The 12,202-nt window shown below is 53.6% G+C and overlaps 4 protein-coding genes across 4 annotated transcripts; 1 reads left to right on the top strand and 3 right to left on the bottom strand.

Moving 5' to 3' along the window:
* Nucleotides 1–1,113: 1,113 nt before the first annotated feature.
* Z517_10017 (uncharacterized protein) lies at nucleotides 1,114–2,209 on the top strand (the record flags this gene model as incomplete). Its single annotated transcript, XM_013425925.1, has 2 exons — nucleotides 1,114–1,373; nucleotides 1,429–2,209. The coding sequence occupies 2 exons, from the start codon at nucleotides 1,114–1,116 to the stop codon at nucleotides 2,207–2,209; spliced, it is 1,041 nt and encodes a 346-aa protein (XP_013281379.1).
* Nucleotides 2,210–2,713: 504 nt separating this feature from the next.
* On the bottom strand, nucleotides 2,714–4,354 carry Z517_10018 (uncharacterized protein; the record flags this gene model as incomplete). The annotated part of the gene is made up of 1 exon (XM_013425926.1): nucleotides 2,714–4,354. One exon carries the CDS (start codon nucleotides 4,352–4,354, stop codon nucleotides 2,714–2,716), a length of 1,641 nt encoding a protein of 546 aa, XP_013281380.1.
* Nucleotides 4,355–5,161: 807 nt separating this feature from the next.
* On the bottom strand, nucleotides 5,162–7,727 carry Z517_10019 (uncharacterized protein; the record flags this gene model as incomplete). Its single annotated transcript, XM_013425927.1, has 7 exons — nucleotides 5,162–5,798; nucleotides 5,868–5,993; nucleotides 6,051–6,203; nucleotides 6,262–6,391; nucleotides 6,446–7,281; nucleotides 7,345–7,427; nucleotides 7,485–7,727. The coding sequence occupies 7 exons, from the start codon at nucleotides 7,725–7,727 to the stop codon at nucleotides 5,162–5,164; spliced, it is 2,208 nt and encodes a 735-aa protein (XP_013281381.1).
* An 876-nt stretch (nucleotides 7,728–8,603) lies between these two features.
* Nucleotides 8,604–12,170, bottom strand: Z517_10020 (uncharacterized protein; the record flags this gene model as incomplete). Its single annotated transcript, XM_013425928.1, has 5 exons — nucleotides 8,604–9,083; nucleotides 9,152–9,823; nucleotides 9,880–10,557; nucleotides 10,627–10,703; nucleotides 10,772–12,170. The coding sequence occupies 5 exons, from the start codon at nucleotides 12,168–12,170 to the stop codon at nucleotides 8,604–8,606; spliced, it is 3,306 nt and encodes a 1,101-aa protein (XP_013281382.1).
* Nucleotides 12,171–12,202: the final 32 nt, after the last annotated feature.

A 12,202-nucleotide genomic window follows, 5' to 3' on the forward strand; every position in this document is an offset into this window, starting at 1 on the left:
CGCAATGCTTTATGTACTCGGACTCGACCTAGAATCAGACCGGGGTTATCCAGTGGGACGGTAAGTTCTATTGCAGTATAAAATATTGGCAAACAGGACCCTGTGTCGAGCCAACCAGATTCTCTTCGCCACCAAAAATGTCGTTGCCGAATTTTCTTCTACCTTCTCATCGGCCACAGCGTGGCCATCGCTCCAGACTCTCCCGCAGCTTGGTACCCGGTACTAGACTGAGGGAGATGACTGGCCACGAGGGGCACGACAAACAGGAAGAGCGACACTCAATCTCTATTCCGCTGAAGCTGAACCTTGCAACAATGTTTGTACTGCAGAATATCTAGCTAGCCACAAGCTGCGCGTTGTTCAATCAGAGTGTGGGGATGCTCCCGTCAGAGCCCAGTGGTTTCACAGCATGGACAGGAGAAGTATATTAATGGTTCGACACCCCGCTTCCCCGATACGGCAAATATTCAGCCTTCTGATTCACACGGCTAGACCGTCATGGAAGCCATACTCTGCAAGTCGAGGCGCCAGCCACAGCCCTACCAAGGCCAGGCCGCACTCCTACGGATCAAGGGCTGAAGATTTCTCTGTTGTACCATGTTGCAAATATGCAACCTTCTGTTTTGGGCGGAGTGGGAGAGCGTCCTGCATCTGCCATTGGTTAATTGCCGAGTTCTCATCTATTCGTCCCTTATCACGCTGCGTCATCAAGCTCGGTCTTTGGGTTTCAGCTTTTCTCGTCTGCCTAATGCCGCTCACTTTTAGTCTCGAATGCATCCCGGAAAGCTGAATTCATGCTGATATCGTCTCTGAGACACCTGTCGTGTCCAGAGCAAGGGGACAATTGACAATCCGCAATGGCCGCAGTCCTCACCTTCTACCTCCTCAGTCTCTTGTGCTTTTCGGCATATGCCCACGCCGGACATGGGCGTGGGAAACCACTTCCTCTTGGTAGGGACACGAATAGAACATTACCCACTCGGACGGTACACTTGATTCTGACACATTGTTTTTCCAACAGAGGTAACCAAGGTCTTTCATGCGGCTTCATACTTTTCTGAGTATGGTTCCGAGAGAGTCACGATCAAATATGCACCGGTCTCCGTACCTCCAATGACCGAGCATGATGGCATGGCTCAATATTTCCAACCCTCGACCACACTGCCGTGCCGCGACTGTGTCGTTACCCTGCTGGAGATGGGCCTTGAGCATGCTGACGGACGCGTTGCTGATGCCGATACTGGCATGTGGCTTCACCATGGAGTAATGGTGAACAGGAACCAGACGGATGCTGTGTGCGGCAAAAGGTCATATGGCCAGAGATTTGCAGCCTCGGGGAATGAAAGGACGGCAATTGACTTCTCTGCTGGAGGGTAGGTTTTGTTCCGAGTTCAGTAGGTTGTGAAATTTGACTGACAGCCTCTCCAGGTCCGTCAAGGCCGGCTACTACATCGGACGGTCGGATGAGGTCGCCCTGGCTATTGATCTGATGAACATGCTGCACTCGGAACCGCAGACGGACATTGTTTTTACAATAACTTACGAGTATATCCAGGGTCGCCATGTTCAATATTTCACTGCGCTCACGCCCTACTGGATGGATGTTGGAGGATGCAGAACCTCGGACGTACCCGCCTATCGAGACTCGGCGTTCAACTATTCCAGCCCCATTTTGAAGGGTTCGCCACAGGGCATAGTCGCCTTCGTCGGAGGCCACTTGCATGACGGGGGAACACACATCGATCTCCTCAAGAACGGCAAGGCCGTGTGCAGTGTGAAGGCTTTTTACAATCAGTATCGCTACCTGGGCGAGGGGAAGATGACGGAACACGTCTCTAGCATTGAGTCTTGTGCATTGATGACAGAAACAACTCCAGAGGACGAATGGTCTATTACTGCATACTATGACACCCGCGTGCACGAGCCCATGGGGATGATGGATGGTTCCCTCGAGCCCGTCATGGGGATCATGCTCGTGTATGTTGCCCCTGGCCTGGATGTCGGTCACCGTGGGGCCACGAAATCCAAATGCTTGAATATTGTGCTCGGGCTTGGGAGCTTGACGGCCGTGGTTCTCTTGGTTGGTGTCTGGTGTTATCTCCAAGGTCGTTGTGGATTTGGGAAGAAGACATGGACCACCATGGCCACGCTGTCGAACCGGGACCGCGATCTCGAACAGGAAGCAGTGGAGCCTCTGATGAAGACGTGAAGAACGGTGCTTCTAATATAGCCTTTTCGAGGTAGCCAGAGGCCGTTGATCAATCAAGGAGGAAGCAATGTGAAGAAAACAACAGGTTATTCTTCTTTGTTGAGAGTATAGGCAATGAAAAGAAAGTTTATCCTGTTTGTACTCTTCCCTGCTCGATGACCTTGAAACACCGTCTTCTATCTTGTCTCGGCAAGTGTCAAGGTATTATAGGACTTGGTTGGGTATGAAGTGATATATCGACGGTGAGGTTACACTTCATGTAGCACACATAGATACCCAGAGAATCAACTTTCCAAGAGATATTTTGAAATTTTTGAATTGTATTTGGGACTATGAAACCTGACGACCTGCAACCACGACAATTCGAAATCAACACACAAGTTTGCTACCCGAAAACACGTTCCCACGTCCCCTTCCTCCCCGGGAACCCCCTGAATGCTAGTGAGCCACAAGATCTACGTACTGGTATATACCTGGATGGCCACAACATCCAGCCTTACTGATCTAAGCAGTCAGTTCAAAGCCCTTGTAGTTGTCCTTGGCCGACTCCCAGATCTTGTTTCGGTACGTCGGCAGGCCGGCCATGTAGTTCAGGGCTTCGCGCGGCTTGCCGGGGATGTTGTCGCCGTAGTACCAGCTCTTTGCCTTTGTGAACAGGCCCTTCTCGCCCATCTCGAGCGTGTGCTCGCGCCACTGCTGCTCGGCCTCCCGCGTCGCCTCGACCTTGGTGATGTTGTGGTCCCGCTGGTACTCGATGCACGCCGTGATCCAGTCACCCTGGCACTCGGCCGACGAGGGGCCCGTGGCGAAGGCCGTCGGCGCCTGTGGCCCGTACATCAGGAACATGTTGGGGAAGCCCGACACGGCGAGGCCGAACAGCGTGTACGTTCCCTGGGTCCATTTGTCCTTGATCGTCTGCTTGGGGTCGACGCCGCGGATGTCAATCGCCGTGATGCCGCCAGTGACGCTGTCGAAGCCCGTCGCCATGCAGATCATGTCGACCTCAGCCACAGTGCCGTCGGCCGTCTTGATGCTGTTCTCCGTCACTTCGACGACCGGGTTGTCCGCCAGGCTGACCAGGTCGACATTGTCCTGGTTAAAAAGTTCAAAGTAGCCCTTTTCCAGACTGATACGCTTGGTGCCGAACGGGTGCGGCGGTACCTTGGGCGCGAGGATCTCTTGGTTGCGCGGGTCCTTGATCCGTGGCAGCACGCTCTGTCGCCACACCTCGTAGGCCTCGTTGTTGGCTTCTTCGTTGAACAGCACGTCCGAGTACGTGCCCAGCCAGAAGTGCAGGCCGCCGCTCTTGAGCAGGTTCTGGTAGAACTCGGCCTTGACCTCTGGCGAGACCTTGAGCGCCGACTCCGGGCTGAATTCGTAGTCGAACCCGGCGTACGTCTTGAGGATGGTGTCCTTTGTGTTCTGGAACGTCTTCTTCCACGCGTCGTTCATGACCTGGTCGTACTTGTCGTTCCGCATGGGCAGCGCCGTGTTAGGCGTCCGCTGGAACACGGTGAGGTGCTTGGCCACCTTGGCCGTCTCCTGGATCAGTTGCACGCCACTGGCGCCGGTGCCGATGATGGCGACCCGCTTGCCCTCCATGTTAACGCCCGTCTGCGGCCACAGGCCAGTGTGGTAGATTTCTCCCTTGAACTTGTCCAAGCCCTTGAAGTCTGGGATGTATGGTTTCGACCCGAAGCCGGTGCACACCACCACGTTGCGGGCGACGTCCTCGCTCTGTTCGCCCGTCGTGCTGCTCTTGAGGGACAGGCGCCACTCGTGCGCCTGGTCGTCCCACTGCATGCTCTGGACGCGCGTGTTGTAGGTGATCAGGTCGCCGAGATCCCACACCTTGATCAGGTGCTGGAAATACTTCCTCAGCTCCGACCAGTCGGGAAACCGCTGCGACCAGTTCCAGCCAGTCCAGCTGTCGTCTGAGGTCAGTTGGTACGTGGGAACTGGGGTGTCGACGCGGGCCCCGGGGTAGCAGTTCCAGTACCAGATGCCGCCTGGGCCGGATCCGGCCTCGTAGAGACGGGCATTGAAGCCGGCCTCCTTGAGCTTGTGCAGTTGGTAGATGCCAGAGAAGCCGGCGCCAATGACGATGGCGTCTTTGCGATCCGACGCGGGGGTGATAGATCCCATGTCTGTGGTATATCTGTAAGGAGACGGAAACTAGATTGTCTTTCTGTTAGGTAGGGAATCAAGTCACCTCTTCCTGCTCAAAGGCGAGATGCTCTTCCTCTTCCTCGTCTTGTTCTTATATTGGGTTGAGAGAGAAATCTAGCGTCAAAAGGCAACAAGTCCAGGTTTCCGGGCTGGTTATATAGGCCACTGGACTGAGTGATCTATTGGGCTGGCAGCCCATATTATCCCCCTCGAAACCCTTGGTCTCGAAACAGCCGTAATCGTGGGGATTGTATTCTCCGCGCGTGGTGTGCTTGGGTTTCGCCTCCGTTCGGAGTCCATTCACCGTGTCTCAACCTCGTATGTCTCCGCATGCCAGGGCGGCCATTAACCGAGGTCGTCCTGTGAGGAAACAAAGTCCAGAGGGCAAAGAGATGCATTGCCCGTGAGTTAAAACGTCTGTTTCCACTCTGGGCGGCCTCTGAATCACCGCGAGGCTTGTTGGGAGGGTCTTTGTTCAGCTTTTCTCCAATGGTCTGGAATCTGGATGTGGGATTTTTTCAGTGTCTCCGAGACTACGGTAGAATATTCGCGTTACGCGCGCGGTGATAAATTGCCAAGGGGTGGATTGTTTCGAGACGCTCTCCGAGAGTAAGATAATCAGATAGTGTCTGAGTGCTGAGGACTATCAAGAGGGTTCTATCTTGTTTTACCAGCTCTATGGCTCGCTCAAAGGAGATAGATTAGCCCTACAAAGTGGGTATTCAAGACACCATACAGCGTCCATAATGTCTGTGTTCATTCGCCTGTATACAACGCTATTCGCTATGTTAAGAATACACCCATTGAAGACGGATCAAGCAGGGCGTCGTCAAAGGGCAGCTGGAATACCCCGTCAAACGCCAGCGTGTCGAAATTGAGGCAATTAAAGTCGTTATCACTGTCACTTGTGCTGTCGTCTCGTCGTTTGGTCGTTGGTAGAGCAGTCGAAGTGTTGACCGTCCCACCGAGTTCAGTGCTTGTCTTGGGCCGTTGCCATCCAGCCGACTGTTCCAGATGCTCGCCGTAGTCAGGAATGTCGCAGACTCGGCACACACGCATGATGGTCTGGAGAATCTTGCGGAGATTACGTGCCACGATCTCGGCACTCTCCATCTCCTTCATGGCTTTCAGGCATGCCCCAAGAGCAGCGGTTTCTTCAGACACCTCCTGTCGATTCCGCTCGTTGATTTCGGCCACGAAAATGGTCGAGGCCATGGTGATGTTGTACAGGGTGGAGCCTAGCATCGTGTTGGCTTCACCGTGATGAGTTGCGTAGCTTATCACTAGGTTGGAAATGGTAAACGCATGTTCCAGGCAGATACTGCGCGACCGGTTCGAGGCTGGACAGGTCCGTTTCTCCGGATTGCCGTAGCCCGCGTTATGTCGGTTGACCAAGATCATCAGGGCCGAGTATTGGATCCTACAGAGTCACTAGACGTGAGCCCGAAGCCGTTGATAGACAGAGAGAGTATGTAGGACGCCGTCTTACCGCAACAGATAAATACCCGGAGGGGCATTGGGGAAGAACGTCAAGGTATGATCAAGGCTGGCATCCCATCTTTGTAGCGCCTCGGTGAAGAAGTCGATTTGTTCTTGAAAGCAGGTATTGGTGTTTCTGATCGAGCTCGTTAGTCCCACGAAGTCGCCTCGCCTGGTGTCTAGCACAACGTACAGTTTCTCGCTCATGTGACCTGAAAGCTCTAGCAGTTCGGCCCACGCAGCAAACATCTTCATGTCCCATGTAGGGGCATTTCTATTGGGCCGGTCAATGGAAACATCGCTCAACTTGATGACCGGTGGCCGGCCAAGATAGAGCGCCCAGAGCCTGGACAGAGCATCGTCAGTCTCTGATGTGTAAGCGTGACTGGATATGGACCGCGTACCTGTCAAAACCCACACATCCCCAGAGTATGACCTGTCTGACTTCGAGGTCGAGAGGAGAGAGTTTGGTGTTGGGTATCCGAGACCAGTTCTCATGAAGACCAAGATCAAAGGCTAGTCGACATGCATTTCCTAATAGGCACCAATCAGCTATTGTGTCAGAAGGAGCTTGGGAGGGTGAAGTACCTGAGCGCATCCATCCTCGCGAATCATTCGACTGACAGCAGTCCAGAATACTCAGCAGCATCAACGATTGAATGGTCGTCAGGCCCGGGTTCAAGAGCTCCTCCTCCAATGCCTCCTCAGCCCTCTTAGTTAAAATCGGCTTCTCGCCAGTCTCGTCGTCGTCCGCTGGCACAGATAGGGCTCTGATCTCCGGGCTCACAGAGATCCGGGCAGCAGAAACCAGGAGACACAGCAGGAGACAGCGGCTGAAGTATGGCCCCGACCCGGCCTGCATTCCAGCGAGGAAAGCCTCTTTGTGGATAATATGCAGGATGTTGTGTTGGTACTTCCAATAGAGATCCAGGAGATACTGCTGCATTGCCCAGGGGACATCCTTTTCAAACTCGGCCCCAAATTTGGAGACGTCGCTGCAATATTTGAAGATGGTGGTGACACTCTCGGTCAAATGGAGGCTTGATGTGGGCCCGAAATACCGCAGCTGACCGTCGTCCTTGCTGTTGAGTCGTCCTTGGGCGTCACACAAGCGGCTGATCAGGCTCTCTGGCGGTTCGGATTCTGGTGTCCCTTTGCTGGGTCTTTCTCCAATCGCGCTAGAGTCGTCCGTCGTTAACGTGGGCGAGCCCAGTGAATCGGAAGCCGGTGGCTGCGGCGGCAATGGCGGCGGTGGTTGAAACTGGGCTTGCAGCTGTGGTGGCGACGCCGAGACTGCGACGGGCCATTGCAGTGTCTGCGGCGGTGACTTGGACGAGGTGTATGCTGCTTGCATCGTTGCTACGGTGCTTCGCAGCTCGGCGATCTGGTCCTGGAGCTGGATGATGTAGTCCTTTGAATAGCGCCTGGAATATCCTGGGGTCAGCCTTCACGCGCTTGGATCGTGGCTTTGCAGTGAAATAACTCACACCCGCCGTTCGTCGCGATCAGGCAATCTACACGGAATATCTAACGTTCGACATCTCTCGCAAGTACCCCCAATGCGTTCACACTATGACGAGTGTTAGAACTACGGCACTCGCCAGCATCCAGGACGCATGTCACAGACCTTGATCTTCCGGGGTCGACAGTTGAGACATGCCAAGGTCTTCGAGCTTCTTGTCTGGTTCTTTGGTGCAGACGACAATCGCTTCTTAGGTCCTCCCGACTTTCGCACGCGAGCGTCTGCGGCACACGTGCTTTCTGCATCATTTGGGTCGGACGGCGGCGTTCCATGTGGACTCTTAGTCGTGTCCTCGTGGACTTCTGCCGGGGCAGGCGAGAAACCAGAGGCGAAGGGACTGGCGAGCATGGTTGAAAATAAGGGAGGGCGAGAAGATAGATTTATCAGTATGGAAACGTGTTGAGGTTTTCTACCTCAAGAGAGTCTATCAAGCGTCGAGGAAGGCGAGAGAAATTGTGCAGGGAGGGATTAGAAGAGGGATGAGAATTACTTTTGCTGTCGGCCTACCAAGTACTCGTAGCTATCTACGGGCTACACGTCGCTTTTCCTTTTCGTGATCCTCGGGCGATTCGCCTGGCGGCGCGGAGAAACCGGGGTCATGGTTGCGGAGAGCCAGTGACCCACTTGGGGTAGTTTACTCTCAATATCTATTGGTTGTAATCCAGAATGGATCTAAGCGAGTGGGGGCACCTGCACCGACGAAATTCAGGGTCCGTGGCTCCTCAACCTGCTCGTTGCGCTTCCGCATCCCGGAGCTGCTGGGGTTCCTTTTATTGCCATGTCTGCTACTTATCAGGAGAGCGAGCACTCTTTTCGATTCTCTCCAGCTATAACGACCATTCTACCGGATTCAGTACACCAATTTAACCTACGACAGAGCAGGTGTAGGTCAAAGGTTGTTTTGTCTGAATCTCCGGAAGAGCGGCAAACTTCGTAGTTCAACGGAGTTCATTCACCGAAATCCCCAAGTCCTGGCACGCCTGGATTCCTGCCGCAAAGTCGACTTCGGCTGACCCGCATTTGCACCCAATAAGACCTCTTCAACCCGTGGCCAAGATGACCCGCAATGAGCGTGGCTTTGTTTCTTCAACTGGTCCTGACGACCAGGTGTTTTAAAGTTCCCAAGTTCTCGATCGTCCGTGAAAGCATCCTACTGGGTCGTGGGTACTATTAGGTACTTACCGATGAGCACGGGCACCTCGCCTTCGTGCCCAATGCCCGCGCCTAGACTTTGCCGTTCGCAATGGGCGGGGTATCACCGTGACCACCCCAGTTTTGCATCCATGAATCCAACATGATCTTGACCAAGCCACTTTGGACCACGTCAGGAGCAGTCGCCATGCTTCTACTAACCGCCTGTGCTTGGCGGGTGTCGAATTGGAGGCCTCCGTCGTGCTGCCTCTCTTTGCCGCCATACGACCGTTCCCAGAAATCGATTAGTTTGATGGCCGGACAATGCAAGCTTGCAGCTTCCAACCCCTGGGTAGAGCTGTAGCTTTTCAGCCCTGCAATCCACTCTGCAAACGGTACGGTCTCGAACTTGAGTCCCGCATCGGCGAGTGCCGGTAGTAGGTCCTCCGTCCAGGAGAAGTTGTGTCTGCTACACATGTTGTAGACTACACGTGGCGGATGTTGGCCATTTGTTATTGTCGCAATCTCGATGATGGCTCTGGCCAGCGTATCGACGGGGATCCACGAACACTTCTAGATTCACCCAGGAGTTTAGAATGAGTGTCTCTCAAAATATGGGGTGCAGATTTGGGTCGACTTACCATGTCCAGGGCGGGCAAAGTCCCTATACTGAGCGCAGAGCGTATCATGAGCGGAATGGCCTCATGTTCGTTCCAGATCCCATGCTTGGTGTCTCCCACGATCTGGCCAATGCGCAGGTTGCACGCCAGAGCACCAAAGTCTTCGATGGCCCTCTGCACAACATATTCTGCGACAACCTTGGACTGTGTATATCCGTTACTCATGCCTTGTCGAAAGTCCATGATAGGTTCTTCTGCAATCCTCTTTTGGCCTCGAGTGCTGAGTGCAACGCCCATCGAGGAACAGAACATGACACGTGCAGGCTGCGATAATCGCACGTCCAACGACAACTGAATTAATCCCTGGAGCTCTCTGAGATGAGGGCGGAACGATGCAAGCGGGAGGTGAAAGTTCACTGGCCACGCAGCGTGAATGATGAGAGTTAGGCTGGACAACAGGGCTTCTTTCGTGGCCCCGTCCGTGTCAAGCCATGACTTTCCTGCCTCGCTTTGGATAATCTTGACCTTTTCATGGTATTTCGAGGCCTCCAGAAACCTCTTGCTAAGCGATTCTTCCAGGCGCTTTGCCGGTGCAGAACCTCTTACGGGACAGTATATTGTACTAACGTCGTCCCTCTCGATCAGCAGGGAAAGGATGTGAGCTCCTAGAGAACCAGTTGCACCAGTGAGGAGCTGGACTGGTTGTTAGTATGTACATCAACTGCTTACAGGACAACAGGTCTCCTTACCACTGTTTCTTTCTGAGCGACCACGCCCTCCGAAGCCTGGTGAACACGGAAGTCGCCATATTTCTCGACCATGGCATCCATTTCGTCAACAAGGGCATCGAGGTGAGACAAGGTTATCCCAGATGTCTTGCTTGTAGTGGTTATCAAGTGCGCTGTCAGGAGCCGGACGGTACCATATTGAAATATATCCTCTGCCCGTAGCTTTGCGTGTATACCCAAGTCCGGGTCTCGATCGATGGCATTCCTCAGTCTGAGTGCAAGCAGACTGTCCATGCCAGCGTCGTGGAAATTCTCGTCAATGTCCGACACTAGGATTCCCTGCTGCTGCACTCGTTTGAGCAGGTGGTTCTGCAATTGAGCTTCGTCAATCTGTATCTTGTCCCGCAGATACTCTCCGTTCCGTGGGTTCTCGCTCGGCTTGGAGTCTGTTGACGGAAGCAGTTTCTCTATCAACAATCGTAGCTCTCGCTTGAGAACCTTGCCGGAGCTCGTTTTGGGCCAGTCTTCCAGCCCCAGATCAGCTAGGTTGACCACTCGCTCTAGTGCGTAAGGGGGTCCCATTCTCTCGAGTACGCATCTCTGGATTTTGATCGCGACGCCATTGTCTCCTCCCGAGTATTTGATCACTGCGATGGGAACCTCTCCGGCGACCTCGTCCGGGATCCCAATTACTTGGGACTGCAAGTATTATTAGCTCCAGAAGGACGATGTAGAAGGACCCAAACCGAGCCACGGCTGAGTACTCACGTCTATGCCTGTTCCTTCGGATATAATGGCTTCAACAGCTGCAGAAGCTATATTCATGCCACCTCTGATGATCATGTCTGCCAGCAATAAGATCAGATTAGCTCCATGCAACTGAAGAGACCGAAATGCAGATAGGGCTTCGTACCTTTATACCGTCCGATGATGGCAATCCTTCCGTTGGGCAACATGACTGCCTGGTCGCCGCACCGATACCAAGTTTCTCCCTTATCCGTGAAAAAGTTGTCTTTACCTTGACCACCCAGATAATTTTCGATCTTCTGCAAGCCACCCTGGACTATTTCCCCAGGTACACCTCTAGGGACAGGCTCGTTCCCCTCGGGCGCACAGATCCTGATCTTGCTCCCTGGGTTGGCGTAGCCCGCGTAGATGGGATCATCCAGACTCTCTGGGACGCTGTAAAGTGTCTCCGTGCAGACCGATGTGCCTTCAGTCATTCCGAAGAAGGGACTGAAACGCCTGCATTTCATTACGTTGAAGGCCTTTTCGACGTGCGATCGAAGGATCTTGCTCCCACCCACAATGACGTGTTCAATACCTTTGACTGACGACTCGGTGAGTATCGGAGAAGAGGCTAAGAGATCGATCATGGATGGGACTGCGAGCACGTCGGTGTGTTCTCCTTCCTTGACTGCGGCGGCAATGGATTGGACATCAAAGTTGTAGTTGACGTGCGTGACGCTGCCTCCTGGGATCAGATACGCGAGTGTCCATGAACTGCCGACGATCGAGTTCATGGGGAGGATCTGGAGCCATCGACGGGTGCTATCCAGATTGAATACTGCTCCCCATGATCGGACATTGCAGGTGAGCGATTTATTAGTGTGTGGCGCCGCCTTTGGCAGTGCTGTCGTGCCTGAGGTGAACCAGATAAACACTGTATCGTCCAAATGGCGCTCGACCTGGCCAAAGGCCCTCTGTGTCTCCTGGAAACTATCGTCCTCCGCGGCAGAGGACACCAACTCGTTGAGTGACAAGTATGAATCGACCGTAGACTTTGGTCCGGCCATAGCCTTCACCTGCATCTCCCGCATCAAGTCAGGTACCGTCTGTTCGAGCCTGTGGGCGATGGATTCATCCTCGACAATGACAGCTTTGGCGCCAGACAACGTCAACATATGCCTGATCTCTTTGGCATTTTGCGGTGCTCGAAGATTGAGAGGTGCGAATGGACATTTCAGCTTCACTGCTGCTCGTAACAGCATGTGAAATTCAACTCTTCCGCTGAGTAGCACAGCAATCGGCGACCCGGGACTCAGTCCCTGCTTGACCAAGGCATGAGCAAGGAGGTCGGCACCGTATTGAAGCTGGGAATGAGTCCATTGAAGATATGGTCTCTCCGTCGTTTTGATGCTGGAGTCTCCGTAGCTGCTTACCGCTGGAAAGAGGTCTGCAGGCTGATGTTTGCATACTATGGCTACCTTGTCTCCATGTTGGGCCACCGACGAGACTATCAAGTCGTGAAGTATCGGGATGGGAATGTGGAGATCTGGTCCTTGCACCTCAGACACTTTATCGGCCAACATTCTGTTGTCTGTCACAGGTCAGCTCCCTCAAA

The sequence above is a fragment of the Fonsecaea pedrosoi genome (assembly GCF_000835455.1).
Source record: "Fonsecaea pedrosoi CBS 271.37 unplaced genomic scaffold supercont1.6, whole genome shotgun sequence".
Lineage (NCBI taxonomy): Eukaryota > Fungi > Ascomycota > Eurotiomycetes > Chaetothyriales > Herpotrichiellaceae > Fonsecaea > Fonsecaea pedrosoi.